This window comes from Bos javanicus, chromosome 18 (genome assembly GCF_032452875.1).
Source record: "Bos javanicus breed banteng chromosome 18, ARS-OSU_banteng_1.0, whole genome shotgun sequence".
In the NCBI taxonomy this organism is placed as follows: Eukaryota; Metazoa; Chordata; class Mammalia; order Artiodactyla; family Bovidae; genus Bos; species Bos javanicus.
Window position 1 is genome coordinate 59516737 of NC_083885.1, and position 27669 is coordinate 59544405.

Here is a 27669-nt window from a genome sequence, read left to right on the forward strand (position 1 = left end):
GTCTATGGGCTCACACAGAGTCGGACACGACTGAAGCGACTTAGCAGCAGGTTGGTCACAGCTTTTCTTTCAAGGAGCAAGTGTCTTTTAATTTCATGGCTGCAGTCACCGTCTGCAGTGATTTTGGAGCCCAAGAACATAAAGTGCATCGCTGATTCCATTCACTAGTAGTCCCCTTTCTCTGCCAGCAGGATATTGTCTGTAGGTCAAGGTTCCAAATCTTGTATCCTCTTTTGCGGGGTCTCTGTGTGAACTGCCTCTCCACTGTCGCCCTCTTTGGGACCTGATTTACAGCTCTTCTCCGTTGAAGGCTATAGAAGAGGGCGGCAGAGGATGAGATGGTTAGACAGCATCCCTGGACTCAACATCACCTCCCTATGTTGCACACCTTTAACTTACTGGAGACCCTGCTGTTCTCTAAGCTTCTCTCCTTTACCCACCGTTACCTTCAAGGCTTATGCTCTTTCATGTTGCTATCTCTTTTCAAGTTCCTCACCAATCCTCTTCGTTGCCATCGTTTCTCCATCATGCTTTCTTCAATTTCTAATTCTCTCGGAGTCGCTCTCTCTGCTTCTCCTAACCCTCCTGGCCTCCTATTTGCAGGGATGGCGACTGATTAAGAAGCCCCCACCCGCAAGAGACACATTCCAGCGGGTTGTATTTGGGACACAGAACCATAGTTGTCACATGGCTGGCCCAGGCCACCTCCCCCCACACGGAGTCCGGGTAACGCTCTAAGAAAGGAATGCCTGAGAGGCAGAATTACCGGCCTGATGAGACGCGACGACTGAACGGCTGGGAGCCTGAGGGTCTCAGGAGCGGGACGGGCGCTCTAGAATCCCAGGACCAGGGAGAGAACCGAGCCTCTCCGGGAGCGGGGGCCGGCGCGGCCTCCAGGGGTCGAGAGGGCGAGCCTGGGGACCGCGGAGCGAATAAACCCACTTCGCCCAAAAGAATTTCACGTGGTGCAGGAAGGGCAAAGGGGTCACTGAGCTCAGAAATTGGTTTTAAGCAGGAAAGAGGTATGAAAAGAAGCGTCTCAGACCAAACGCAGGCATCCGCTTCAGAGCGAGTTTAAAACAAAATGGAGACGCCTCTTCGCCACACAGGGACATCTGAATTTGCTTGGGGTGGTGGGACGGCCGCGGGAATTTAGGTTCAATAGCGACCCTCAACTCACATTACAGAGGAAAGCTAACTACCAGAAGAAAATTTGACAGGAAAGACAGAAACTCACTTTGGGCTGAGACCTCCGCTCTCCCCTCTCCGATTCCGGGTGTGTGACGCTGTGCGCACGCTCAGTGAAAAGGCGTGGCGGCCTGGAGGCGGGGCCCGAGTGGAGCCAGCGGTCAGGGGCGCGAGCTTGAGAGAAGTCAGGCTTGCGTGGGGACAGTGGGAGGGTGAGGCGGCTGGAGCCTCACTGAACATGGCTGCAGTCAAGAAATGAAAAGACAGCCTGCTCTTTGAGAGGAAAGGTATCATAAAGTAGACAGTGCATTTTAAAGCAAAGGCATCACTTTGCAAACGAAGGTCCCTAATGTCAAAGCTATTTTTTCCAGTAGCAGGTAGAGATATGAGTCGGTCCATAAACAGAGTTGACCAAAGAAATGGTGCTTTTGGATTGTGGTGATGGAGAAGAATCTTAGTCCCTTGGACTGCAAGGAGTTCAGTCCTGGGTGTTCATTGGAAGGATTGATGTTGAAGCTGAAACTCCCAATACTTTGGCCATCTGATGTGAAGAGCTGACTCATTTGAAAAGACTCTGATGCTGGGAAAGATTGAGGACAGGAGGAGAAGGGGACGACAGAGGATGAGATGGTTAGATGGCATCACCGACTCATAGACATCAGTTTGGGTAGACTCCGGGAGTTGGTGATGGAAAGGGAGGCCTTGCGTGCAGCGGTTCATGGGGTAACAAAGAATCACACATGACTGAGTGACTGAACCTAACTGTTGGATCATTGTAAAAGCAAGAGAGTTTCAGAAAAATATCTACTTCTGCTTTATTGACTATGCCAAAGCCTTTGATTGTGTGGATCACAACAATCTCAGGAAAATTCTTCAAGAGATGGGAATACCAGACCACCTGACCTGCCTCTTGAGAAATCTGTATGCAGGTCAGGAAGCAACAGTTACAACTGGGCATGGAACACCAGACTGGTTGCAAATAGGGAAAGGAGTACGTGAAGACTGTATATTGTCACCCCTGCTTACTTAACTTATATGAAGACTACATCATGAGAAAACCTGGGCTGGATGAAACACAACCTGGAATCAAGATTGCCGGGAACTGCTGCTGCTGCTAAGTCACTTCAGTCGTGTCCGACTCTGTGTGACCCCACAGACAGCAGCCCACCAGGCTCCGCCATCCCTGGGATTCTCCAGGCAAGAACACTGGAGTGGGTAGCCATTTCCTTCTCCAATGCATGAAAGTGAAAAGTGAAAGGGAAGTTGCTCAGTCGTGTCCGACACTTCGCGACCCCATGGATTGCAGCCTACCAGGCTCCTCCATCCATGGGATTTTCCAGGCAAGAGTACTGGAGTGCGTTGCCATTGCCTTCTCCGATTGCCAGGAGAAATATCAATAATCTCAGATATGCAGATGACACCAGCCTTATGTCAGAAAGCAAAGAACTAAAGAGCCTTTTGATGAAAGTGAAAGAGGAGAGTGAAAAAGTTGGCTTAAACTCAACATTCCGAAAACTAAGATCATGGCATCCGGTCCCATCACTTCATGGCAAATAGATGGGGAAATATTGCAAACAGTGGCAGACTTTATTTTCCTGGTCTCCAAAATTACTGCAGATGGTGACTGCAGCCGTGAAATTAACAGACGCTTGCTTCCTGGAAGAAAAGTTATGACTAACCTAAACAGCATATTAAAAAGCAGAGACATTACTTTGCCAACAAAGATCTGGCTAGTCAAAGCTATGGTTTTTCCAGTAGTCATGTATGGATGTGAGATTTGGACTATAAAGAACACTGAGCACCAAAGAATTGATGCTTCTGAACTGTGGTGTTGAAGAAGACTCTTGTGAGTCCCTTGGAATTCAAGGAGATCCAACGAGTCCATCCTAAAGGAGATCAGACCTGAATACTCATTGGAAGGATTGATGCTGAAGCTGAAACTCCAATACTGGTGGCTACCTGATGAGAACTGACTCATTTGAAGAGACTCTGATGCTGGGAACGATTGAAGGCAGGAGGAGGAGGGGATGTCAGAGGATGAGATGGTTGGATGGCACCACCGACTTGATGGCTGTGAGTTTGACAAGCTCCAAGAGTTGGTGATGGACAGGGAAGCCTGGCATGCTGCAGTCCATGGGGTCGGAAAGAGTCAGACACTACTAAGTGACTAAACTAAACAACATGGAAGTCCACCATGATTCAACTAGAAAGCTTCAGCAGTTAAACATTCTCATAAGACTTCAACATATGGCTTCATCTGTCTCAATATCCAAACCAAACTTTGGGTGTGGTTCCACCTTCTTTCAGTGACTGCAAAGTAACAAGAACCAACATGCTGGGAACTAAATATATGAAATTTCTAGTTTATCAAACAATAAAAATTCCCATCATATAGTGTGGATTGTAAACTATTTCTGGGTCTTCCGTGGTGGTCAGTGGTAAGGAATACGCCTGCCAAGGAGGAGAAATGGGACAGATCCCTGGTCTGGGAAATTCCTACATGTTTTGCAGATATCCCATGAGCCACAACTATATGACCAATAACAAGTTAGTAATAAAAAATAATTTATTTCAGAATGCTCCCAGCTCACTTTTAACCTTATTGCCAAAGTTTTTTATTTCCTAATTTTTGCAGTTATTATTCCTATTTTCACTTCATGTAAATTAGGCACATGCTATTAGTTTCATTTTGGCACAAGAGGACTCAGGAAATATAACTGCACTGTTATGTACAGAGTGTGGAAAGAATAACTCAAGTGAAAATTATTAGACTATAATCCCAAAATTGGCTATTGTTTGATTTAATCATGAAAAGAAATTCTCATATGTTCTTTCAACCTTGAGAGCCTTTGGTGCGTTGCTAGTTTCTGTTATGAAGTACTGAGATGACAAAAACTGTGTTGTTGGAAGAAACAGGATCCATTCAGGGTTATGGGGAAAATTACACAAATTTTATTAGAGCACAAGACTTATGATACATTCTGAAGAAAACAATGGTACAACAGAAATGGCAGCAAACAATGATGAAACAGATACACACGCATAATTTCCTGGTTCTTTTGACTCAAGTTTCTTCACAATAACTTTGCACAAATATTGTATTAGTGGTTTATCTCCAGGATATATGTTCTTAGATACCTAAAGAGGGAGCAGTAATTGTGACAACTGCCATAGAAGTTGCATTTCTAAGTATAAAGTATTTGGTGAACACTGAGATACAGGGGATACCTAAAAGCCTTGCCATGTATTCTACACTGGTAAGGTTCTCTCTAGTATGGATGATCTGATGAATCGTGAGATGTGATCCCAAGTTAAGGTTTACATACTCATGTCACTTGTAAGTGTTGCCTATAAAATTAGTTCTTTACTGAAACCTGACTTCAGATTGTTGCCTAAAACCCCTGACATATTTATTATTACACTGATACAGTTTTTATCTAGTGTGAATATTCTCAAGAAGCTTAAGGTATAAACAGAAAGTCCGGCCACATTGATAACATTTGGAAGGTCCCTCAAGTATGCATCACCTGATGTCTTTAGGCCTGAATGGCACCTGAAGGAATAATGAATTTTCCTGATGAAGGGAATGATCCGCCCGTTACTGAAATCCTGGCCACAGACATTATCTTTATATTTCTTCCACTGGAGGGATTGATTGTGTTCTGAATGTATGGATTCTTGCCAGTAGGAATTTTCTCATGTTTTGTAAAAAACTGAACACCTTCCAAAAGACTTACCACATGCACTACGTGGATAAGGTTTCAAATCACATTAATTACCTGAGGATCAGTTAGGTTTAAATACAAAATCAAAGCTTTACACATCTACCACATTCATGCAGTTTTCCTCCAGACTGACTTTTCTGAAGGCCCAAAACTTCATATACTTTACTTCATTCACTACATTTGTAAGTTTTCACTGCACTACTGACTCTCAGATGATCTGCAAAGTCATTCCTTGTGACTGCAGGCTTTGTCATACAAATCCCATTTATGTGGCTTCTCTCCTGTATGAACTGCCTTACAGCTGAACGTGAACTAGAAACTTTGCCATATTCATTTTTACGCCTTCTATACAGTATTAATTCTCTGATAAATTATAAGGCCTGAACTAAGATTAAAGGCTTTGCCATACTCATTACATTTGCACTAAAATGTCTCTCACAGTTGTTCCATTTGTAACAGTTTTCTCAACTATGAATTATCTGATGCTTCTTATGATGGGCATTTCAAGTAAAGCACACACATTACATTTCTATGCTTTCTCTCCTGTATGAACTCCCTGATGGTGAGCTAAGACTGACTGTCCACTAAAACGTTTTTCACCATTGTTTCAATTTTAAGGTTTCTCTCCAACATGAATTCTCGATGAACCATAAGGTTTGCATTTAGATTACAAGCCTTGACCTTGAGATCATATTTATGTGTTTTCTCTCCAGTGTGATTTCATCTCCAGATGAATTCCAAGTTGTGCACAATAAGTAAAGCATCAGCCACAAACATTTATATGGTTTCTCTCCAGTATGAATTTTGGATAAACTGCAAGCTTACCAATATGACTAAAGGCCTTGCCAAAGACAACACATTCATATGCTTTCTCTCCAATGTGAATTCTCCAATGAACTGCAAGGTTTGCAGTTTGACTAAAGGCCTTCCGACACACATCACATTTATATGGTTTCTCTCAAATATTAGTTCTCCAATGAACTGCAAAGTAACAGCTGGAATTGAAGACTTTGCTCCATAGGTACATTTCTATGCTTTTCTCTTGTATCAACTGCCTGATGGAGAGATAAGGATAACTGTGCACTAAAACCTCTGTCACCACTGTTAATTTTAACATTTCTCTGCAATATGAATTCTTTGATGAAATGCAAGGGTTGATTTGAAACTAAAGACCTTGCCACATACATCACATCTACATGCTTTCTATCCAGTATGAATTTTCTGATGAGATGTAAGGCTTCCTTTTACTCTAAAGGCCTTGCCACATACATCACATTTGTATGGTTTCTCGTCAGAATGAATTTTCTGATGATATGTGAGGCTTCCATTTAAACTAAAGGCCTTGCCACATATATCACATTTATATGGTTTCTCTCCAGTATGAATTTTCCGATGAGTTGCAAGGCTTCCATTTATAGTAAAGGCCTTACCACATACATCACACTTATATGGTTTCTCTCCAGTATGAATTTTCTGATGCGATGTAAGGGTTCCGTTTACTCTAAAGGCCTTGCCACACACATCACATTTATATGGTTTCTCTCCAGTATGAATTTTCTGATGAGTTCTAAGGCTCCCGTTTACACTAAAGGCCTTGCCACATACATCACATTTATATGGTTTCTCTCGGCAATGAATTTTCCGATGAGATGTAAGGCTGCCATTTACTCTAAAGGCTTTGCCACATACATCACATTTATATGGTTTCTCTCCAGTATGAACCCTCTGATGAACTGCAAGTTGTGTGCTTCGAGTATAGCCACGGCCACATACATCACATTTATATGGTTTCTCTCCAGTATGAAGGATCTGATGAACTGCATGGCTTTCTTTGCGCGTAAAGGCCTTTCCACATACATCACATTTATATGGTTTCTCTCCAGTATGAGTTCTCTGATGAACTGCAAGGTAACACCTGGAACTGAAGACTTTGCCACATAAAGTACATTTACGTGCTTTCTCATCTGTATGAACTACTTCATGTATTTTTAAGGATGCCCGAGTGAAAAAACGTTTGTCACAGCTGTTACATTGGAAAGGTTTCACTTCAGTATGAATTCTCCGATGAATTCCAAGTTGTCTGTTTCCGGTAAAGCCACGGCCACATACATCGCATTTATATGAATTCTCTCCAGTATGAATTCTCTGATGAATTCCAAGCTTTGACTTTCGAATATAGCCACGGCCACATACATCACATTTATATGGTTTCTCTCCAGTATGAAGGATCTGATGAAGTGCATGGCTTTCTTTGCGAGTAAAGGCCTTTCCACACACATCACATTTATATGGCTTCTCTCCAGTATGAACTCTCTGATGAATTTCAAGTTGTGATTTTCGAGTATAGCCACGGCCACATACATCACATTTATATGGTTTCTCTCCAGTATGAAGGATCTGATGAAGTGCACAGCTTTCTTTGCGAGTAAAGGCCTTTCCACACACATCACATTTATACGGTTTCTCTCCAGTATGAGTTCTCTGATGAACTGCTAAACAACACTTGGAACTGAACATTTTGCCACACAAGTTACATTTACATGCTTTCTCATCTGATTGAACTGCCTGATGTTTATTTAAGGATGACAGTGCAAAAAAAAGTTTGCCACAGTTGTTACATTTGTAAGATTTCACTTCAGTATGAATTCTCTGATGATTTCTAAGTTGTCTCCTTCCAGTAAAGTCACAGCCACATACATCACATTTATATGGCTTCTCTCCAGTATGAACTTTGTGATGAATTCCAAGTTGTGACTTTCGAGTATAGCCACAGCCACACACAATACATTTATATGGTTTCTCTCCAATATGAATTCTCTGATGAACTGCTAAGTAACACCTAGAACTGAATATTTTGCCACACAAATTACATTTACATGCTTTCTCATCTATTTGAACTGCCTGATGTTTACTTAAGGATGACAGTGCAAAAAAACGTTTGCCACAGTTGTTACACTTGTAAGATTTCATCTCAGTATGAATTCTCCGATGAGTTCTAAGTTGTCTGTTTCCAGTAAAACCACAGCCACAAACATCACATTTATAACGATTCTCTCCAGCATGGATTCTCTGATGAACTACAAGTTGTGACTTTCGAGGATAGCCACAACCACATAAATCACATTTATATGGTTTCTCTCCAGTATGAGTTCTCTGATGAACTGCTAAATAACACCTAGAACTGAACATTTTGCCACACAAATTACATTTACATGCTTTCTCATCTGTTTGAACTGCCTGATGTTTATTTAAGGATGACAGTGCAAAAAAACTTTTGCCACAGGTATTACATTTGTAAGACTTCACTTCAGTATGACTTCTCCGATGAGTTCTAAGTTGTCTCTTTCCATTCAAGTCACAGCCACATACATCACATTTATAAGGGTTCTCTCCAGTATGAACTCTGTGATGAATTACAAGTCGTGACTTTCGAGTATATCCATGGCCACACCTATCACATTTATACGGTTTCTCTCCAGTATGAAGGATCTGATGAAGTGAATGGCTTTGTTTGCGAGTAAAGGCCTTTCCACACACATCACATTTATATGGTTTTTCTCCAGTATGAGTTCTCTGGTGAACTGCTAAATAACACCTGGAACTGAACATTTTGCCACACAAATTACATTTACATGCTTTCTCATCTGTTTGAACTGCTTGATGTTTATTTAAGGAAAACAGTGCAAAAAAACGTTTACCACAATTGTTACATTTGTAAGATTTCACTACAGTATGAGTTCTCCGATGAATTCTAAGTTGTCTCTTTCCAGTAAAGCCACAGCCACATACATTACATTTATAAGGATTCTCTCTTATATGAATTCTCTGATGAATGACAAGTTGTGACTTTCGAGGATAGCCATGGCCACATACATCACATTGATATGGTTTCTCTCCAGTATGAAGTCTCCAATGAATTGCAAGTTGTGTGCTTCGAGTATAGCCACGGCCACATACATCACATTTATATGGTTTCTCTCCAGTATGAAGGATCTTATGAAGTGCATGGCTTTCTTTGCGAGTAAATGCCTGTCCACACACATCACATTTATATGGTTTTTCTCCAGTATGAAGGATCTGATGAAGTACATGGCTTTCTTTACGAGTAAAAGCCTTTCCACAGACATCACATTTATATGGTTTCTCTCCAGTATGAATTCTCTGATGAATTCCAAGTTGTGACTTTCGAATATAGCCACGGCCACACACATCACATTTATATGGTTTCTCTCCAGTATGAAGGATCTGATGAAGTGCACAGCCTTCCTTTCGAGAAAAGGTCTTTCCACACACATCACATGTATATGGCTTCTCTCCAGTATGAACTCTTCGATGAATTCTAAGTTGTGACTTTCGAGTATAGCCACGGCCACATACATCACATTTATATGGTTTCTCTCCAGTATGAAGGATCTGATGAAGTGCACAGCTTTCTTTGCGAGTAAAGGCCTTTCCACACACATCACATTTATATGGCTTCTCTCCAGTATGAGTTCTCCCATGATTTTGAAGGTGTGTCTTGTGCTTAAAGGAATGGCCACATACATCACATTTATATGGTCTCTCTCCAGTATGTACTCTCAGATGAATTTGAAGGGCTGTCTTCTGTTTAAAGCTGTGGCCACATACATCACATTTATACGGTTTCTCTCCAGTATGATTTCTCCGATGAACTGCAAGGCTCTCATTATCATTAAAGGCCTTGCCACCTATGTCAGCTTTATATGGTTTTCTTCCTGTAAGGATTCTTTGATGTCTAGTGAGTTCTGAGTGCTGAAGAAAGGTTAAGCCACAATCACGAGTTTTGTCAGATTTTTTCTTGTATGCTTCCCGGTCTGGGGCCTGTTCTGAGGGATGCACAACAGGATTCTCATTATAAGAAATGCCTTTGCGGACACTACAAGTTCTCTGAATTGGCAAAACTGAGGTGCTACTGTTGACATTCTTCACAACTTGACTACATTCAAAAATTGTCCCTTCAGACTGAAGCATTTGCAATTCATCATGAAAGCTTGATCTGAGCCTTTCAACAGGCTTATCTGCTGCATCATTTCTACTCTGATGATCTTTTCCATCAGTGAGATTTTTGTTATGGGATATAGATATTCCATTGTCACTTCTTTCATCATCTGTCCACAGATACTCAAAACCATGCACAGTTTTCTCTACCTTCCTGAGGAAAAAATCTTTGATTTCATGGGTTTCAGCTCTTCCAAACATCACTGTTTGAAAATTTTTTCCTTTTCCACTGTTTCCTTTTGCTTGTAATTTCTTGGTCATATGTATATGAGACACATCTACAAGATATAAAGAACATAGGTATCCTATTAATTACAATTCATTAATAAATTCTTTCATATTGAACACATATTATACCAAAAGTCATACCCATCCTGAACTGAATTAAGAAACTTTCCGATGATGAACTTAGAAATATAAGCAACATTTACAAAGAAATAGAACTTGTTAACAAAAAAAGTCATCACGCATAATTCAAATTAATTTTAGCATAGCCAAGTTTCAAAGATGCAATCAGGAAAATATTCATTTTACGCAAACTCATGTCAAGTCTCAAAGAAAAAGGTATTTTCCCACCATGACCTCAAAGCTCATTCTACTTGGCAGTAAACACGCTTCTGTCTCATAATTGAGGAGAAAAAACACTAAAAATTCCATGGACAAGGAGATTGGCAGGCTACACTCCATATCACAAGGAGTCAGACAGGACTGAGGGACTGACCAAGCAAGGATCAAAAAGGCAGTACCCTGTAATGGTAAATAATCCAAAGGAAGCATTCTAACGAATATTGTAAAACATAAATGGCAGTTGACGACTGTTCAACAAGCACTGCATAGTGAAAATAAAGAATCTGTTAAAACAGCTCCACCCCCCACCCCCCACTCCCCATCACAAGGCTCATGACATCTTACTTCCCTGACCATGGATTAAACCCAGGATCTCTGCAGTGAAAATGCTGAATCCTGTCCACTGGACTGTCAGGGAATTCCCTAAAATAATTTTAAAAACAAAAGAAAGAACACTTTTCTAAATACCTCCTATAAATCTATAAGCAAACGGACATATAGACATTTTATAACAAGAAGGGGTTCATGTCAGTTATACTGTGTAAAACATAAAGACCATCATCTTCTAATGACAAAGAATTTAAAAAATGAAACATTCTTTACTTAAATAACAGCCATTCAATACAGCAATTGCCTATCTATACAGAATCCTTAACTTACTCGGTTCATGAGCTCCAAGATACATGTAAAAGAACAAGCTTTGGGGACTTCCTTATGGCTCAGAGGTAAAGAACCTGCTATAAAAAAAAGGAATATTATTTGAAAACTTATTAACTAGAGTCAGAGGCAAACTCTTGGAAAGGAAATATAAACTAACAATATGCAGTATGTAATGCAGACAAAGAGACATGCTACAATAACCATGACATGAAGTAAATAGACATTTTATGTAAAAGTAACCTTTGAGGCAAATTTCCTGATGGTCCAGTGGATAGCATTACATGATTACACTGTAGGGTTACAGATTCCATCCCTGAATGGAGAACTATGATCACATCTGCCACATGGTTCAGGAAAAAAAAAGTAACTTCTGACCTTTTCAGTAAAACAGTCAAAATTCTATAATAACTAAGAGCATGAATTAACTCAATTTTTCAAATAAAGATAGTGGATACACAGGGTTCATGTACACAACCCATGGTACATGAAAGGAATGAGCAAAGCAGGACTGAAACCCAGACCTACAGATTCATACATGTTCTTAACCACCAGGGCCCACTTGGGCAAAGCAGATTACAAAAGGTTACAACAAACTCCAGGAGTTTAAAAAGATAAGGTCAAGTGAGACACAAGAACTGATCTGTGTAACTAACAGCCTTACTCAGCCATCTCACCTAGAAATGGTTTCCGAGGTACCACCCCCAACATTTCAATTCAGGTCGTGTCCTGAAAATGTGGTTCAGTGGATGAGCACGGGTCATTTTGTACAGTATGAGCAAGGAGGGAACATGCAGCCTGATTCATATATGCATCACTGGGGATCCAAGACAAGAGCTCAATGTCCACTGTCCTTACAGGTTTCCTGAGTTACAATCACAGAAGATCCAAACCACATTCCTGTTACTTACACCCCTGAAGGTTTTAGTAAATGGAGTAACAACAGGACTAGCTGAGGGCTTCGAACAGGAAGACAGGTTGAAGGCAGCTCTGTGTAGGATCTGAGACACCAAATGCAATTGAAGAGCTGCCAGTCTTTCCCCTTCTTCCAATGAGGTCTCCCAAGTGCAGCAAATAGGAAGAGAACCAGGCTGGCTCCAAGGATTATGGCTCTGGAGGTGTTATCGTTGCTCTACATGGACCAAAACTGGACATCCCATGGAATCCAGCACAGAAGGGGGACAAAGAGGAAACAGACCCCTTTGAAACACTTCATTACATGCTCCCCAAAGTGAAGCAACAACATTAACAGGAGTCAAATGACACACTGTAAAGATCATATAAAGATCATCAAGGACTTCTGTCTTTGGAATTCAATTTCCATAAACCTCTCACTCTTTTTTTCCTTAAATGACTTTTTTCATTTATAAAGAGCCACTTGTAAATCAGACTTAATTTGTTTTTCCCTAATAAAATATAATTTTCACATAGGAGACAGATGGGCTACAGGTTGAATATCTACAATTAGTCTCTTCATCTCTGCACTTGCTGAGATAAGACATAGCTGGCCTCCAGTTGAGGAATCTATAGAAATCTATAACAAAAACAGGGTAAATGGCCAGTCTTTGTCTCTTACCTCAAGGGAATAATCATGGCACGGACAAAGAAAGGAAAAAACCCTTTCTATTAAGGGAGACACTACACATGTGACAAAAGTTCGTTGAGGTCAAGTCAGAGGATAATTCCAGGCCATAATGAGTCTTGGTCCTCCCAGAAGCCTTCACTTTGAGATTCATCTTGGCTAGGGTATGCGTCTGCACCCCAGGGGAGAGTGCTGAGACAAATTAACCAGAGGGGACAAAGGAAGGTGACTGGCCTGAGGGGACACGAAGACCTGGAAAACTGTACCTTTCTAAAGAATTGACACTTCCCAAAGGTGGGGCTCTCTCTCTGAGCTAGCCCATGTGTCTTTCTGCATGTACTTTTCCTTTCAATAAACTTTTTCCTTTACTCTTTACCTTGTGCCTCTCCATCTGAATTCTTTCTTGACCAGGCAGGCAAGACTAGGGACCTTAGCCCTAACTGTTGGCTGCTGTGGTTCAATGATCAGGACTCTCGGTGTGAGAAACATTGCTTCCAGCTTCCGCTCACTGCTATGAGCATCCAAACTCAATTTCATTTCTCATACCTTTTTTACTGAAAACACCCATCTTACTTTCCTTAAGCAACTATGAACTGTGCTTTCTATTAGCATTTTCTAGATTAGTGAACAAAAATACCAGTGATAGCTTCTAAAAACATTTGCTTTATTATAGACAGCATCTCAGAATAGTCATCAATAGTCCAAAATCTCTCAGTGTAATACAATAGAAGTACTACACAATGTGGATGACTCGAGATATGTCTTTATTAGATGAGCAAACATTAATACTACATATTTAATATCGAATATTTCTCAGTTCACATGAACCTGATTTGTACGCACTTACTGTTTTTTTTTAAATTTATTTATTATTTTTGGCTTCAATGGATCATTGTTGCTGCTCCATCTTTCTCTCCTTGTGTCGAGCGGGGACTACTCTCTCTAGTTGTGGTGCATAAGCTTCTCATTGTAGTTACTCCTCTTGTGGACCACAAGCACTAGAGCACCAGGGGTTCAGTAGTAGCGCTGCACAGGCTTAGTTGCTCTGTAGCATGTGCAATCTTCCCAGACCAGGGATCGAACCCATCTTCTGCACTGGTAGGTGGATGCTTTACCATTGAGCCAACAACGGTAAGCCAAGTGCTGACTTTCTTTTAAAGCCAATTGAGTAAGAGCTCATTTACAAATAAACTTCAGCAATATTATCCAAAATCAAAGACACACACTGAGACACATAAATCCAGACAGATTTAAAACGTCTCTCTGACGCTACTGGAGTTGATTGCAATTGCCTCCTCCAGGGGATCTTCCCTAGCCAAGGATTGAACCCACATCTCCTATGTCTCGCACACTGGCAGGCAGCTTCTTTACCACTAGAGTCATCTGGGATCCCTGGTAAAGGTTAACTTCAAGCTTTTCTGTAGGCAGGGCTTTTTAAGAAGCTAGCTGTTTTTATTCCATATGCAAAAAGAAATTGTTTTGTACTCTCAAAGAAAAAATAAAAATCATTTTAACCAGTATTCTCCAGACTCTAAAGAATATCACAGCAATCCCTGTGTCAAAAACGTTATCATCCCTTTCTATAGTCACAGTTTTATATCTAAAATACAGATCAAATAGTTCTCAAATTGACTGTGGTAACAGGGACACATGGATGATGAAAATCTTGGATTGTCCCTCTGGGTAGATGTGGGTCTTCACTTGATCAGAACAATCTGAAGGGGTAAAGAAATTTGCCAGAGTGGGGACAGCAGTGGGGGAAGCTGCCCCCCCCCCCCGCCCCCACTGAGAGACAGGGGAAGTTAGCTTCATCAGGGGACTAGCTGATGGAGAGGGAGACAGAGGGATTGAGAGGGGTGAAAGGCCACAACAGGACAAAGATTGTTAATAGAGACAGAAAGGGCAGTGGTGGACACTGTTAAAGCTGTGGGTCAGCTCAAGAGAGAGCCCACTTAAAAACTGAGGAGCTGATCAACTGAAATATAATTTGAAATTGTAATATGGACAATCATCCTCACCAATTGCACAATTCTGTTTCCAGGTGTAACTTCTTTTCAACAATTTTAATTTACCTTTATGTACCTCACATTACTTCACTGGTGGTTCAGCTGGTAAAGAATCCTCCTGCAATGAAGGGGAGACCTGGGTTTGATCCCTGGGTTGGGAAGATCCCCTGAAGAAGGGAAAGGTTACCCACTCCAATATTCTGGCCTGCAGAATTCCATGGACTCTATATTCCATGGGGTTGCAAAGAGTCCAACACGACTGAGTGACTTTCACTTTCATTTTATGTACCTTATGATAGGAGAGGAGGATTCATCGAGTAGGGCAGATTCTTATCCTTTCTCAATGGGCAAGAGTCACAAACATTTAGTAACTTCTAAGGGTACAGCCCTCTTTATTTAAGGTTCCAATTCTCACACCATCCAGTGTAGACGTCCCTCCCATGTATGAGCTAACTAGTAGTAAGGCAAACTTTCACATTAGGGAATAAAAACTTTATCAACCTTAATCTCCTTTTTCCTACAAAGTGGCATTCTGTCTCACAAATACTGCTCACAGGGCCAATTAAAGTTTCGCCAAAAGTTGTCACTTTTGTCTCAGGTTCAAAGATTTGTTAACAAAATTAGTGACTTGTTCTGTACAAATAAATAATACACATACTTATAGAATTATCAAGCTGACTTTCAATACGCTAACAATAAAAGCAAAGAGAAGTAGAAAGAGCAGAAGATACATCACCAAATTGGGTTCTGACCAACATCCAGACTCAAACAGCACTGGGAAGTCCTGGGACACAGCTCATCTGGAGACCCAGTGGGGAAAAGGTCCCAGGCAGCATGTTACAGTCATGGGTGAGACTTCAAAGATTGCAGTTTGGGGTTCCCCCTTATAATCCCAGGATGATATCTGTTATCATCAGCAATCTGTGAGCAAATAGCACCTCTGTTTTTCTGTTAATGCTATTTGTTTGTCTTACAAAACCTATAATGTTGCTAAACCTGGGGATGAGTAGGCCAGGGCCCCTCCAAGGCCTCGACAATCTCAAGATTTGTCCCCTGTCTCATCTCTGGTGCTGCAAGCCTTGCACTCACAGCAGGCAGTCAGAGCACTCACAGTCAGGGCAGTGTCCAGCCAGGTTAGAAGCAAGCTCAGAGGTCTGCTTTAGAGAGGACCTAGAACCTGTACCTCCTGCATTGCCAGGTGTAGAATCCCACCTCTTTTGTCAGCCAAGAAGTGATGGACATTACAGACGGACAGAAAAATATTCACAAATTAACTTACTATCAGCGTCCTTCTGAATGCACAGGAAACAGTATAATATACAGTATAATACAGATAACTGGGCATCCACAGGGCTCAAAGGTAAAGTATCCACCTGCCACGCAGGAGACGTAGGTTAGACCCCTGAGAGTGAAGATCCCCCTAGATTAGGGCATGGGAACCTACTCCAGTATTCTTGCCAGGAGAATACCATGGACAGAGGAGCCTGGAGGGCTACGGTCCACTGGGTCGCAAAGAGTCAGGCACGACTGTACCAACTGAGCACACAGGCATCCATGTATCTAGTTCCTTTCCAAGAACTACTGAACTAAGAACACAGGGGTAGAAAACAGGGAATTCGATATTTCAAAGTTGGAAATCAGCTTTATAAATACTCAAGCTGTGGAGAAACTTGTGTATCACACAGTGCGCAGATCACCTGAAGAAAGGACGAGCTTAAACACCTCATGCCAGTCACAAAGTTTTTTCAAGTCTGAATCAACAAGGCTATGAACTCAGTCAAGCAAAACATGGGCTGCCAAGAGACACAGAGGGAAAACACAGAGATACCCCCAAACCAAATTCCAACTTCACAGGGAAGCAATCCTCACCCACAGACAGTAGGTTCCTGTAGGTCTCCTCCATCACATCCCAGTACAACGCCCTCTGAGCAGGGTCCAGGCATTCCCACTCCTCTGGAGTGAACTTGATGTCCACATCCTCAACGGTCAACTGTGTCTGAAATGAAAGCACATTTCACTAACAGGCACTCAGGAGGATTCTTATTTTCACACAAAATGAGAAAAGGTGAGAGGGGTAAGGATCAATTCAGGTAATGTAACATTCTGATAGATCCATTAAAAGCTATTTGGACAAACTGTGGCTCTCTAATTTCCTGTTGATTCATAAGACTATGACATATTCCAATCAATACGAATTTGTCACTTGTGTGGACAATACATGAAGAATATACAGATAAAATTCAATCCGTGAGTTGTCTATGCAGAAGTGTTACACTCTACAAACTAAGTGACATTCACTATCTAGATGAGTTACAGCAAGACCGGTGTCTTCAGTCCACAGCGGCTTTCAAAGAACACACATTTCGATGATTATGATGTCATCACACTGATGACAGTGTTTCAGCACTTCCTACACACTAAGCATTACTCTAAAGATTTTACACAGATGAACTTATCATCAACATGACAGTACGTTAGAGAAAGATCTGTGTCCATCTTACTGGAGTGAAAATTCTGTCATTCTAAGAATTCACTCAGATCAAACAGTTAAGAAATGAGGCAACAGCACCTGAGGTCAGGTGGTTGTGACTGACGACTGAATCTAAGGAATCAGTGAGTTAAGTACCAGAGCAGCAAACTGCATCCAGAGAGAGTTTCCTGAGAATACCTGAAACAAGTTCAAGAAAGCTGAAGTGCAATGGAGGTGTAGAACCCCAGATCTTTTGTCAGCCACGGAAAGACAGACATGATAGATGGACAGAAAAATATTCACAAATTAATTTACTATCTACCTCCTTCTGAATGCACAGGGAACACTATAATATGCAGTATCATATGTAGGTATCTGGGTTGCCCTGAGGCTCAGCGGTAAAGAATCCGCCTGCAATGCAGGGTACAGGGTGTTGATATCTCCGGGGGGAAGATCCCTCTGGAGGAGGGCATGGCAACCCACTCCCATATTCTTGCCTGGAGAATTCCAGGGATAGAGAAGCCTGAAGGGTTATGTATGGCCCATTGGGTCACAAAGAGTCGGACACGACTATAGGATAAATTGTCACTGTACAGGGTCACCCGCTCTTCCCACCAACCATACGATGTCAATATTCTTACTACTGTTTTCATCATTCACGTAATGAGGTAAAAAAAACTTAAGGGAATGGAAAACACTTAAGATACAATTTCAACTGCTACAAAGCATAAAACATGTTTATGAGATGATGTTCTGTAATAAAACCATGGAATTACAGATCCATGCACTCACATATGCAAATGTAAACACACAACTGGTTGAAACAAGGAAGACCTGTCTATTTTTCCTTTCAATCCAAATTTATTGAATGTCAACATGGGCCCCAAACTGGGAGTACAGCAGTGAACATAATGGAGCTTACAGTCTAGCAGCCAGCCACCCAATTACATTCATAATTTTAAAGTTACTATTGCAACATGTGCTCTGAAACAGGCCTGGTGCTAACAGATTTATTGGAAAGTCTTGACATACATCAAGAAATCACACAAGGTCTCCATGAGGAGGAAACAGTTAGGATTGGCAAGGTGGGAAAGAGTGTTGCAAGCAGAGAGAACAGCCTGAGTGCTGGCTCTGAGGCAGGAAGGTATTTAGTGAACAGAAAGTCAGCCAGTCTATCTGGGACACAGGGAATGAAGAGGGGTGATGCCAGGTACAGGCTGCTTTCTACAAGGTCTTTGGATTTAGGACTTTATTCCAAAAGTAACTAGAAGTCACCAAAGAATCTGCAGGAGGTAAATCAGAGGTTTAGATTTGTTTTTCAGAGCTCACTCTGCTGTGTATGGAGGTTGCTGTTGCTTAGTTGCTCAGTCGGGTCAGATCTTTGCGACCTCATGGTAGCCCACCATGCTCCTCTGTTCATGGGATTTTCAGGCAAGAATACTGGACTGAGTGGCCATTTCCTACTCCAAGGTGATGCCTTTTGACACATTCTGGGATGACACTCTCATTTTCTTTTATTCATGTGTATTTCAGCATCTTTGGGACATTAAAAATGCATCAATTGTACTTCTGTAATTTGTCCACATTCTATGTCTTTTTCAAAGTTAATTACTTTGGTTTTGCTGGGCCTTTGTTGCTGTGAGGAGGCTTTCTGTACTTGCAGCTGCAGTGCATGGGCGTCTCATGTTTTGGAGCACAGGGTCTAAAGTGTGTGGGTTTCAGTAGTTATGGTTCCCGGGCTCCAGAGCTCACGCTCAGTAGTTGTGGCACATGACCATAGTTGCTCTAAGGCATCTTCCTGGACACGGGATGGGACCCGTGCACCGTACATTGGCAGGCACATTGTTATCCACTGTACCACCAGGGAAATCCTCAACATTATCTTATACTACTTCAAAAAAATGAAAAACAAGAAGGAAATAATATACAGAAGATTTATTCTAATCAGAATAAAAATACCTGTATTTACAAATAATATGAGGGCTTCCATGGTGGCTCTGTGGTAAAGAATCCACTGGCCAGTGCAAGAGACCCGGGTTTGATATCTGGACCAGTAACATCCCACATGCCAAGGGGCAAATAAGCCTGTGAGCCTCAATTTCTGAGCCAGAGCTCTAGAGTCCAGTAGGTGAAACTACTGAAGCCAGTGCACTCTAGAGCATGTGCTGCAAGATGAGAGAAGCCACCACAATGAGGGGCCCACACACCACAACTAGAGAGTGGCCACCACACACCAGAACTAGATAAAAGCCACTGAAGCAATGAAAAGCCAATATAGCAGAAAAGTATATTTAAATATAATAATAATATATTATTGTTAGTGATATGTATGTAGTTATTAACAAAATCCAAAGTTTATCTTTTTATTCCATGAGCATGCCATCAAGATTAGGAAAGTTGGAGGAATTCCCTATCAGTCCAGGGTTTAAGAGCTCGCACTTCCACCACAGGGTTTCAGGTTCAATGCCTCTTCAAGGAACTAAGACCCTGCAAGCTGCATCGTGCAGCCAAAAAGGAAGAATAAATAATCAGCAAACTACATTTCATAGTTTAAAAACACTCTCTAGCACTTAGGTCTGTTTCTGAACTTTCCATTTCACTCCCAAACACTTAAAATTTTCAAGGAGGTCCTAATTTAGTTTTAAATGTACTACAAAAAGTCAGGACTGATTCCCCCTCCTTGGCCTCTTTTCCAGATTTCAGCATGTACTGTGGATGTTAGTACCTCACATCTATGTGCAGCTTCTTTACCCTGGTTGACAGAGAGCAGACAGGGCATCCGGATGGGCCCTAAGCAATCCCTGCTGCCCAACAGCACTGAGACCCTCTCTCCAATCGGTGGGTGAGAAGTCCTTCCCAGAACAGTGGCCAAGGGAGCCTCCTCACAAGGGCCAGGTCACCGGGTCATGGGGAGATGGGATCTAAGTGGAGACAACTGGCCCTGAGAGAAGGCCCAGGTGAGTGTGCATGTACAGGAGTCAGACAGGACACTTCCGAGTCAGAGAAGATTAGCCAGTCCAAAGACAGGTATTTCAGGAGGGACAGATTGAGAATCAACTGAGAATATGACCTTACCTGAGAAAGAGTCATGCCTGACTTGTTTTCTTTCATCTTCCTCCTCTTCTGGGCTTCACCCTCAGGTAACACGAATCTTCAAGGCGTATCAAAAAGGTGGAAAACATGGTGTTTAATGTTTAGAGTCAACACACTCCCTTCCTGAGCCCCAACCCCACACACAGGGAAGCCCTCTCCATGAGGAACAGACAGTCCTCTGTGCCCATTGTCTCAGGAGGACTCAGGACCGTCAACTCCCGCACAGAGTCCAACACAGGACTTTCCCACACTTTCCCTCGGATCACACTCCCCTCCTGGTGAGGCCTCAAGTACACAGCAGCAGGGGGTACCTCCGCTGACCCCACAATCCCCTCAGGTCACACAGCAGGCCCTGGTCCAGCCCCACTCAGAGCAGAGCGCCCTCCCCTCCCCCAGGGCCTGATCTCAGTCTCAGAAGTGGAGGCTAAGAGCCCTGGGCTCAATGTAGATTGGAAACATCCGCGGAGAACCTGAGGAGCGTATCTGATGGGGAGAGGGGACAAAACATGCCCAGGCAAAATGCCTCATGATCTCATGTGAAGCCTGGGTTGAACGCCACTCAAGGATTCAAGTCCAGCCTACATGCCACTTTCTTCTTTACCAGCTTTACTGACATAGAACGGCCTATCAAGAAGGTGTTGTGTATACATTCCATGCATGTTGTGACCATGTGACACATGTATACACTTTGAAATATTTATCACAGACCTCTAACCAGCACATCCATCACCTCCAAATTCCCATGGTTTGTGTGTGGTGACAACACCGACGATTTATTCTCCTGTCAAATTTCCAGTAACACAGGATTAACTACGGTCAGCATGCTGCACATACCTCCCCAGGACACACTCATTTTACAACTCAAATCTGTACCTTTTGACCAACATCTCCCCATCTTGCCAACCTCCCAGCCCCAGATAACCACCATCCAACTAGAAAATCACTCTGCTACTAGTGATTTTCACTTTTTCACATTCCACATAATGGAAGCACATATTGAATCAGGCTTTTCCTGTCTGTCTTAATTCACTTAGCACAATGTTTTCTACATTCATCCAATTGTCCCAAGTGACAAAAATCGTAATTTTTATGGGTGCACAATATGTCATTATATACGTGTGTGTTCGCTTGTGTGTATGTTACTGACCTGGAACCTGGACTCTTTAATCAACTGCATTAATTAAGAGACCAAAGGAGAAATTCAGGGAATTTCTTTATTTTGACTTTGACTCCTGCTACAGTAAGGTGGAGCTAGAATAAGAAGTGTGTGCCCAGCCCACAGTCCTAGTGCCCATTGCACAGTCCTAGTCCTCACCCCGAGAGTGAAATGCTGAAAGCATCCTGGGAGGAACAGAAACACGGTGCACCCTTCATGAAGGGAAAACAGGAACCACTCCAAATAATTAAAGGAGAAGGGCATGCTTGATGAAGGTGATACAGAGGCAGTAAACATGGCTAACTTGACAGTGAATATCAGAAGGAGATGCGGAGACCTCGCTAGCCTAGAGCTGAAGGAACAGAAAGAGAAAGAGCCACGGTCACAATTTAATGACCAAAGGTAGGAGAAAAACCTAAGCTCCGAGACAGAGAAGGTTTTGGTGTCTATGAACAAGGACTACATAAATGTGACCAGGACAGACTGACCATGAGAACAGGGTCAGCTCCCAGGATGAGGCTGGAGACCCTGGCAGCGACCTGAGGATGACAAAGGGCTGTGGAGCCACCTGAGGAGTCAAGATGCTGCTCTGAGGACACCGGGAAGCCAGTGGAGGTGGGAGGCCTCCCTTCACATCGACCTTTATTCACAGAAGACAGCTCATGATTCTCTCTGACTCTGAGCCTATGCTCCCATCTCCATCCTACAGTTGTCCTTTGCATTGTGGAAAACTGGGATTCATTTCAAATTCTAATAACAAGTGGGAACTCCCTCCAAGAAAAACTGCCACACACAGTCACACACCCAATTTGGCCAATCATTTCAGGAGTCACTTTTGCTCAGCTTCTGGGCCTGAGTAAATATCAGATGAACTCATAGCTCACTAGTCACCAGACCACATGAAAGAGAGGAAAACAGACCATCATACTAACTGGTTAAATCTGGTCCTGATTCAAGGAAAAAGATCACTGACATCCTTATTAAGTACTCATCAAAATAGTTTACAATTATTTACTAGTTACCAAAAAAATGTTTCCAAGATAGAATGTAAAGAGAAGACAGGAAATGGGCTTCAAATAAATGTGAAGCAAACCTAAGTTAATCGGCTTATTAAAAATTTTTTCATTGAAAAACTCTGGTGCAAAGTGGAGAAAAATAAAAACCAATTGATTAGACAGCATATTTACAAAAGAATAACATGAACTAATTTCAGGAGACCACGAAATCTTTTCAGATGTGAATACTTGTTTACAACAAAGTAGATATTGAAATGAACTAATCTTTAACCCAAGCTAAAAAAGAATTAAATGTAAACAAAGGAGAAAGCAAAAAGGAGAGCCATTACTAAGAACATGTTTAAAGTTCCTTGAAAAGGTACCATGCCGTAACAGTCTGTCAATTCTTTAACCACTTCTCCTCTCCCACAACCTCTACTCCACACCAGGAAAAGGGAAGCGAGTGACCCACCTCTGTGAGTCAAGTCACTGCCTTACTCCCCAATTCAACAGACTCTGCACATGGATATTATCTTTCAATACAAATAATTACAACAACCACAAGCCTTACAGACAGAAGTATTGCAAGTCCCATCCTCCTCTGTATAATTCAAAGGAGCAAGATTTAAATTTATTAGATTGTAAAGCTAGAAATCAATATATCATGACTTAATTCTTTATTCAATCGATTCAGCACTCTTCTGGATTTAGTCTGCACCACCACCTGCACACTACTTATTTTCACTTCATTTGGTTTATCTGTTTCCCTATTTCTTTCTCTGTCTCCCTTTGTCTTCTCCTCGGTTCTCCTGCTGTGCCTGGCCTCTTCTCTACTTCTTCCCTGACTCCCATCTGGCCTCTCTCTGCCATCTGTTCCCCATAAAGATGCTTTCTCTCCAACCTCCCTGATAATCCAAAATCTCCCTGTATTTCTGCCTTTCTTCCTCCACGTCTGCCCTCCGCTTCTCCCAACTCTTTGGCACCTCCAAGTGCAATGCTTCCTTTCAGCTCACTTTCTTTCTCAGCTCCTCCAATCACTCAGTTCAGTTGCTCAGTCGAGTCGGATTCTGGGACCCCATGGACTGCAGCATGCCAGGCTTCCCTGTCCATCACCAACTCCCGGAGTTTGCTCAAACTCATGTCCATCCAGTCGGTGATGCCGGCCCTTTCTCCTCCCACCTTCAATCTTATCCAGCAACAGTCTTTTCCAGTGACTCAGTTCTTCTCATCAGGAGCCGAAAGTATTGAACCTTCAGCTTGAGCATCAGCCCTTCCAATGAATATTCAGGACACATTTCCATTAGGATTGAGCCGTTTGGTCTCCCTGCAGTCTAAGGGACTCTCGAGAGTCTTCTCCAACACTACAGTTCAAAACCATCAACTCTTCGGCGCTCAGCTTTCTTTATGGTCCAACTCTCATAAGCACACGTAACTATTGGAAAAACCACAGCTTTGACTATAGACTTCTGTCCGCAAAGTAATGTCTCTGCTTTTTAATACGCTGTCTAGGTTGGTCATAGTTTTTCTATCAAGGAGTAAGCATCTTTTAATTTCATAGTTGCAGTCACAATCTACAGTGATTTTGGAGCCCAGGAAAATAAAGTCTGTCACTGTTTCTGTTCACTAGTACTCTGCCAGCATGATATTGTCTGTAGATCAAGGTTCCAACTCTTGTATCCCCTTTTCCGGCTCTCTGTGTGAACTGCCTCTCCCCTGTCGCCCTCTTTAGGATACGTGATTTACAGCCCGTCTCCCTTGAAGGTTATGGAAGGAGCCGGCAGAGGGTCAGATAGGTTACACAGCATCCCTGGACATGAATTTGAGCAGACTCTGGGAGATACAGGGGTCGCAAAGACTCACACTCAACACCACCATCTCCATATGTTGCTCACCTTTAACTTTCTGGAGATGCTGCTTTTCTCTAAACTTCTCTCCTTTACCCACCGTTACCGTCAAGGCTCTTTCATGTGCTATCTCTTCGCAAGTCCCTCACCAATCCTCTTCATTGCCATCGCTTTTCCCTCATGATATTTTCAATTTTCTATTTCCCTCGAGGTCGCCGTCTGCTTCTCCTGACCCACCCTGGCCTATTTGCAGGGATGGCAACTGAATAAGAAGCCCCCTCCCGCAAGAGCCAAATTCCAGCGGGTTTTATTTGGGACACAGAACCATGGGTGTCACGTGGCTGGCCCAGGAACCTCCCCACACGGGGTCGGGGGAAACGGTCTAAGAAACGAATGCCTGAGGGACAGAACTACCGGCCAGATGAGACGCGACGGCTGAGAGTTTCAGGAGCGGGGCGGGCTCTCCAGAATCCCGGGACCTGGGAGAGAACCGGGCCTCTCCGGGAGCAGGGGCCGGCGCGGCCTCTTGGGAGCGACAGCGCGAGCCTGGGGACCGCAGAGCGAATAAACCCACATCGCCCAAGAGAATTTCACGCGGTGCAGGAAGGGCAGAGGAGTCACTGAGATCAGAAATTAGTTTTAAGCAGCAAAGAGTTGCGAAATGAGACGTCTCAGGGAACAAACGCCGGCATCCGCTTCAGAGCGAGTTTAAAGCAAAATGGAGGCGCCTCTTCGCCACACAGGGAAATCTGAATTTGCTGGGGGTGGTGGGACGGAAGCGGAGATTTAGATGCAGCAGCGACCCTCAACCCACGGTACAGAAGAAAGACAACTGCGAGAGGAAGACTTGACTAGAAAAAGAGAAACTCACTTTGCGCTGAGACCTCTGCTCGCTGCACTCCGCTTCCGGGTGTGTGACGTTGTGCGCACGCGCAGTGAAAAGGCGGAGCGGCCTGGAGGCGGGGCCGAGCGGAGCCCGGCTGTCAGGGGCGCGGGGCCGGAGAGAAGTCAGGCCTGTGTGGGGACAGTGGCAGGGTGAGGCGGCCAGGGCCTCACTGCTGAAGGTGGCTGCAGTCAGGAAATGAAAAGACGGCCTGCTCCTTGAAAGGAAAGGTATAAAAGTAGACAGTGTATTTTAAAGCAAAGGCATCACTTTGCCAACGAAGATTACTAATGCCAAAGCTGTTGTTTTTCCAGTAACAGGTAGAGATGGGAGAGTCCGTCCATAAACAAAGTTGACCAAAGAATTGATGCTTTTGGATTGTGGTGATAGAGAAGAATCTTGAGAGTCCCTTGGACAACAAGGGGATCAACCAGCCAGTCCTAAAGTAAATCAACCCTGAATATTCACTGGAAGGATTGATGCTGATGCTGAAGCTCCAATACTTTGGCCAATTGATGCAAATATCGGACTCATTGGAAAAGACAATGATCTGGAAAGACTGAGGGCAAGAGGTGAAGGGGGTGACACAGGATGGTTAGATAGCATCACTGACAAAATGGACATGAATTTGAGCAAACTCCAGGAGACAGCGAAGGACAGGGAAGCCTGGCATGCTGCAGTCCATCGGGTTGTAAACTCTGGACACCACTGAGCAAGGGAACAACGGAACACATATACATATATCCATTCTTTTTAAGGTTTTTTCCTCCATATAGCTCATTACAGAATATTTAGTAGAATTCCCTGTGGTATATAGTAGGTTCTCATTCCTTATTCACTTTATGCATAGTAGCGAGATGAAGTGAAAGGTCTGTTAATCCACATCTCCCAATTTATTCCTTCACCTCTCACGCCCTGATAACCATACCTTGTTTTGTATGTCAGCACGTCTATTCCTGTTTTGTAGAGAAGTTCATTTGTACCCTTTGTTTAGATTCCACAGATAAGTGATACCATGTGATATATGTCTTTCTCTTCTGTCTCTTGTTGACAGAAAAGCTGAAGTATCCCAGAACCCAGTGACACACAAGAGAAAGGCTCAAGCACCTACTGGTTAGAACAAAAGAACCACAGACTCAGCGTCTAATAAACACTTCTGAGTTCTTTTTTAAAGACATTTGTTGATTTCACTGCATCAGGTCCCATGACTTCATGGCAAATAAATGGGGAAACAGTGGAGTGACAGACTTTATTTTCTTGGCTCCAAAATCACTGTAGATGGTGACCACAGCCATGAAATTCAAACACGTCTGCTCACTTGAAGAAAAGCTATAACAAACCTAGACAGAATATTAAAAAGCAGAGTCATTATATTGCTGACAAAGGTCAGTATAGTCACAGATATAGTTTTTCCAGTAGTCATACGTAGATGTGAGAGTTGAAATATACAGAAAGATAAGCACCAAGGAATTGATGCTTTTGAACTGTGTGTTGGAGAGTACCTTGGATGCAAGAAGATCCAACCAGTCCATCCTAAAGGAAATCAGTCCTGAGTATTCATTGGAAGGACTGATGCTGAAGCTGAAACTCCAATACTTTAGCCACTTGATGCAAAGAGCTGACTCATTAGGAAAGACCCTGATGCTGGGAAAGACTGAAGGCAGGAGGAGAAGGAGACAACAGAGGATGAGATGGTTGGATGGCAAGACTGACTCAATGGACAAGAGTTTGAGCAAGTTCTGGGTCATGGTGGAGGACAGGGAAACCTGGCTTGTTGCACTCCATGGGGTTGCAAAGTGTGGGCCATGACTGAGCAACTGAACAACAACAGCATCATAAGCAATCACCTAATGCTACCATTCCAGTAGGAATTTTCTCTGTCTTAGGCTATAAAACTTGGCTGCAAGCCTGGTAAAGTGTTCCACTCTCCCTTGAGCTGACCTTCTGTGCTAACATTGTCATCCAGTCTAATAAACTTTATTCTCCTCCCTTTCGGCCTCATGTCTGGAAATCCTTTTTCAAGCTGTGCATGGACCATGACAATCACTCTGAAGCACTGGCCTGTCTTACGGGGGACAGAGTCACCTTGAACTTGGTCACACCACTAATCTTGGAACATACCCATTGCCACGCATGGGGCTCAACCAGAGGCTCACACTTGCTTCTTCCCACAGCTCTCCTGCAGACCCCAACACTCCCCTCTACTTTCTCCCATTTTTCACCAGTTTTCATGCACAGCTGAGCAATAGGGCTACACGGCAGAGACCACTGGGCATTGGCATTGCAACAGAAACACACAAGCTGCAACTCCGAGGACACTGGGCACTCAGTATGGAGACCAAGAAGCTGGTCCTCCGGGGAAAACCTGCCAGCAACTGGGGACATCTCAAAGTTTAGCTCCCTGAGATTTGGTTGGATTGAGCTCAGTGAAGAAGTCACAAAGATAGAGAGGCCCCAATGTCACTGCCCAGTGTCCTCCCCAAC

The 27669-nt window shown here is 42.9% G+C and overlaps 3 protein-coding genes across 3 annotated transcripts in view; all 3 read right to left on the reverse strand.

The window, feature by feature from the left end:
- LOC133229653 (zinc finger protein 239-like) overlaps positions 1 to 27669 on the reverse strand; it is a 263424-nt gene that overhangs the window by 210675 nt on the left and 25080 nt on the right. The gene's annotated exons all lie outside the window — the stretch shown is intronic.
- LOC133229645 (zinc finger protein 665-like) overlaps positions 5216 to 27669 on the reverse strand; it is a 171845-nt gene continuing 149391 nt past the window's right edge. Inside the window, exons 3-4 of the mRNA XM_061386221.1 lie at positions 15246 to 15377; positions 5216 to 10210 (exon numbers count right to left, since the gene is read on the reverse strand). Of these exons, the coding sequence (XP_061242205.1) occupies positions 6117 to 10193 (4077 nt within the window). The 5' untranslated portion in view covers positions 10194 to 10210; positions 15246 to 15377 and the 3' untranslated portion in view covers positions 5216 to 6116. The remainder of the gene's footprint in view (positions 10211 to 15245; positions 15378 to 27669) is intronic.
- Positions 13382 to 27310, reverse strand: LOC133229906 (zinc finger protein 701-like). The gene is made up of 5 exons (XM_061386659.1): positions 27307 to 27310; positions 25174 to 25282; positions 20290 to 20365; positions 16614 to 16740; positions 13382 to 14453 (listed from the first exon to the last, which is right to left on the reverse strand). The coding sequence occupies exons 1-5, from the start codon at positions 27308 to 27310 to the stop codon at positions 14362 to 14364; spliced, it is 408 nt and encodes a 135-aa protein (XP_061242643.1). The 3' UTR covers positions 13382 to 14361.

Coding starts and splice junctions, on each gene's coding strand:
- LOC133229906 (XM_061386659.1), bottom strand. Junction 20,366..25,173: donor AGCAGAGGTCTCAGCGCAAA/GTGAGTTTCTCT, acceptor TACGCCTTGAAG/ATTCGTGTTACCTGAGGGTG. Junction 14,454..16,613: donor CAGGAACCTACTGTCTGTGG/GTGAGGATTGCT, acceptor TTACCCCTTCAG/ATTGTTCTGATCAAGTGAAG.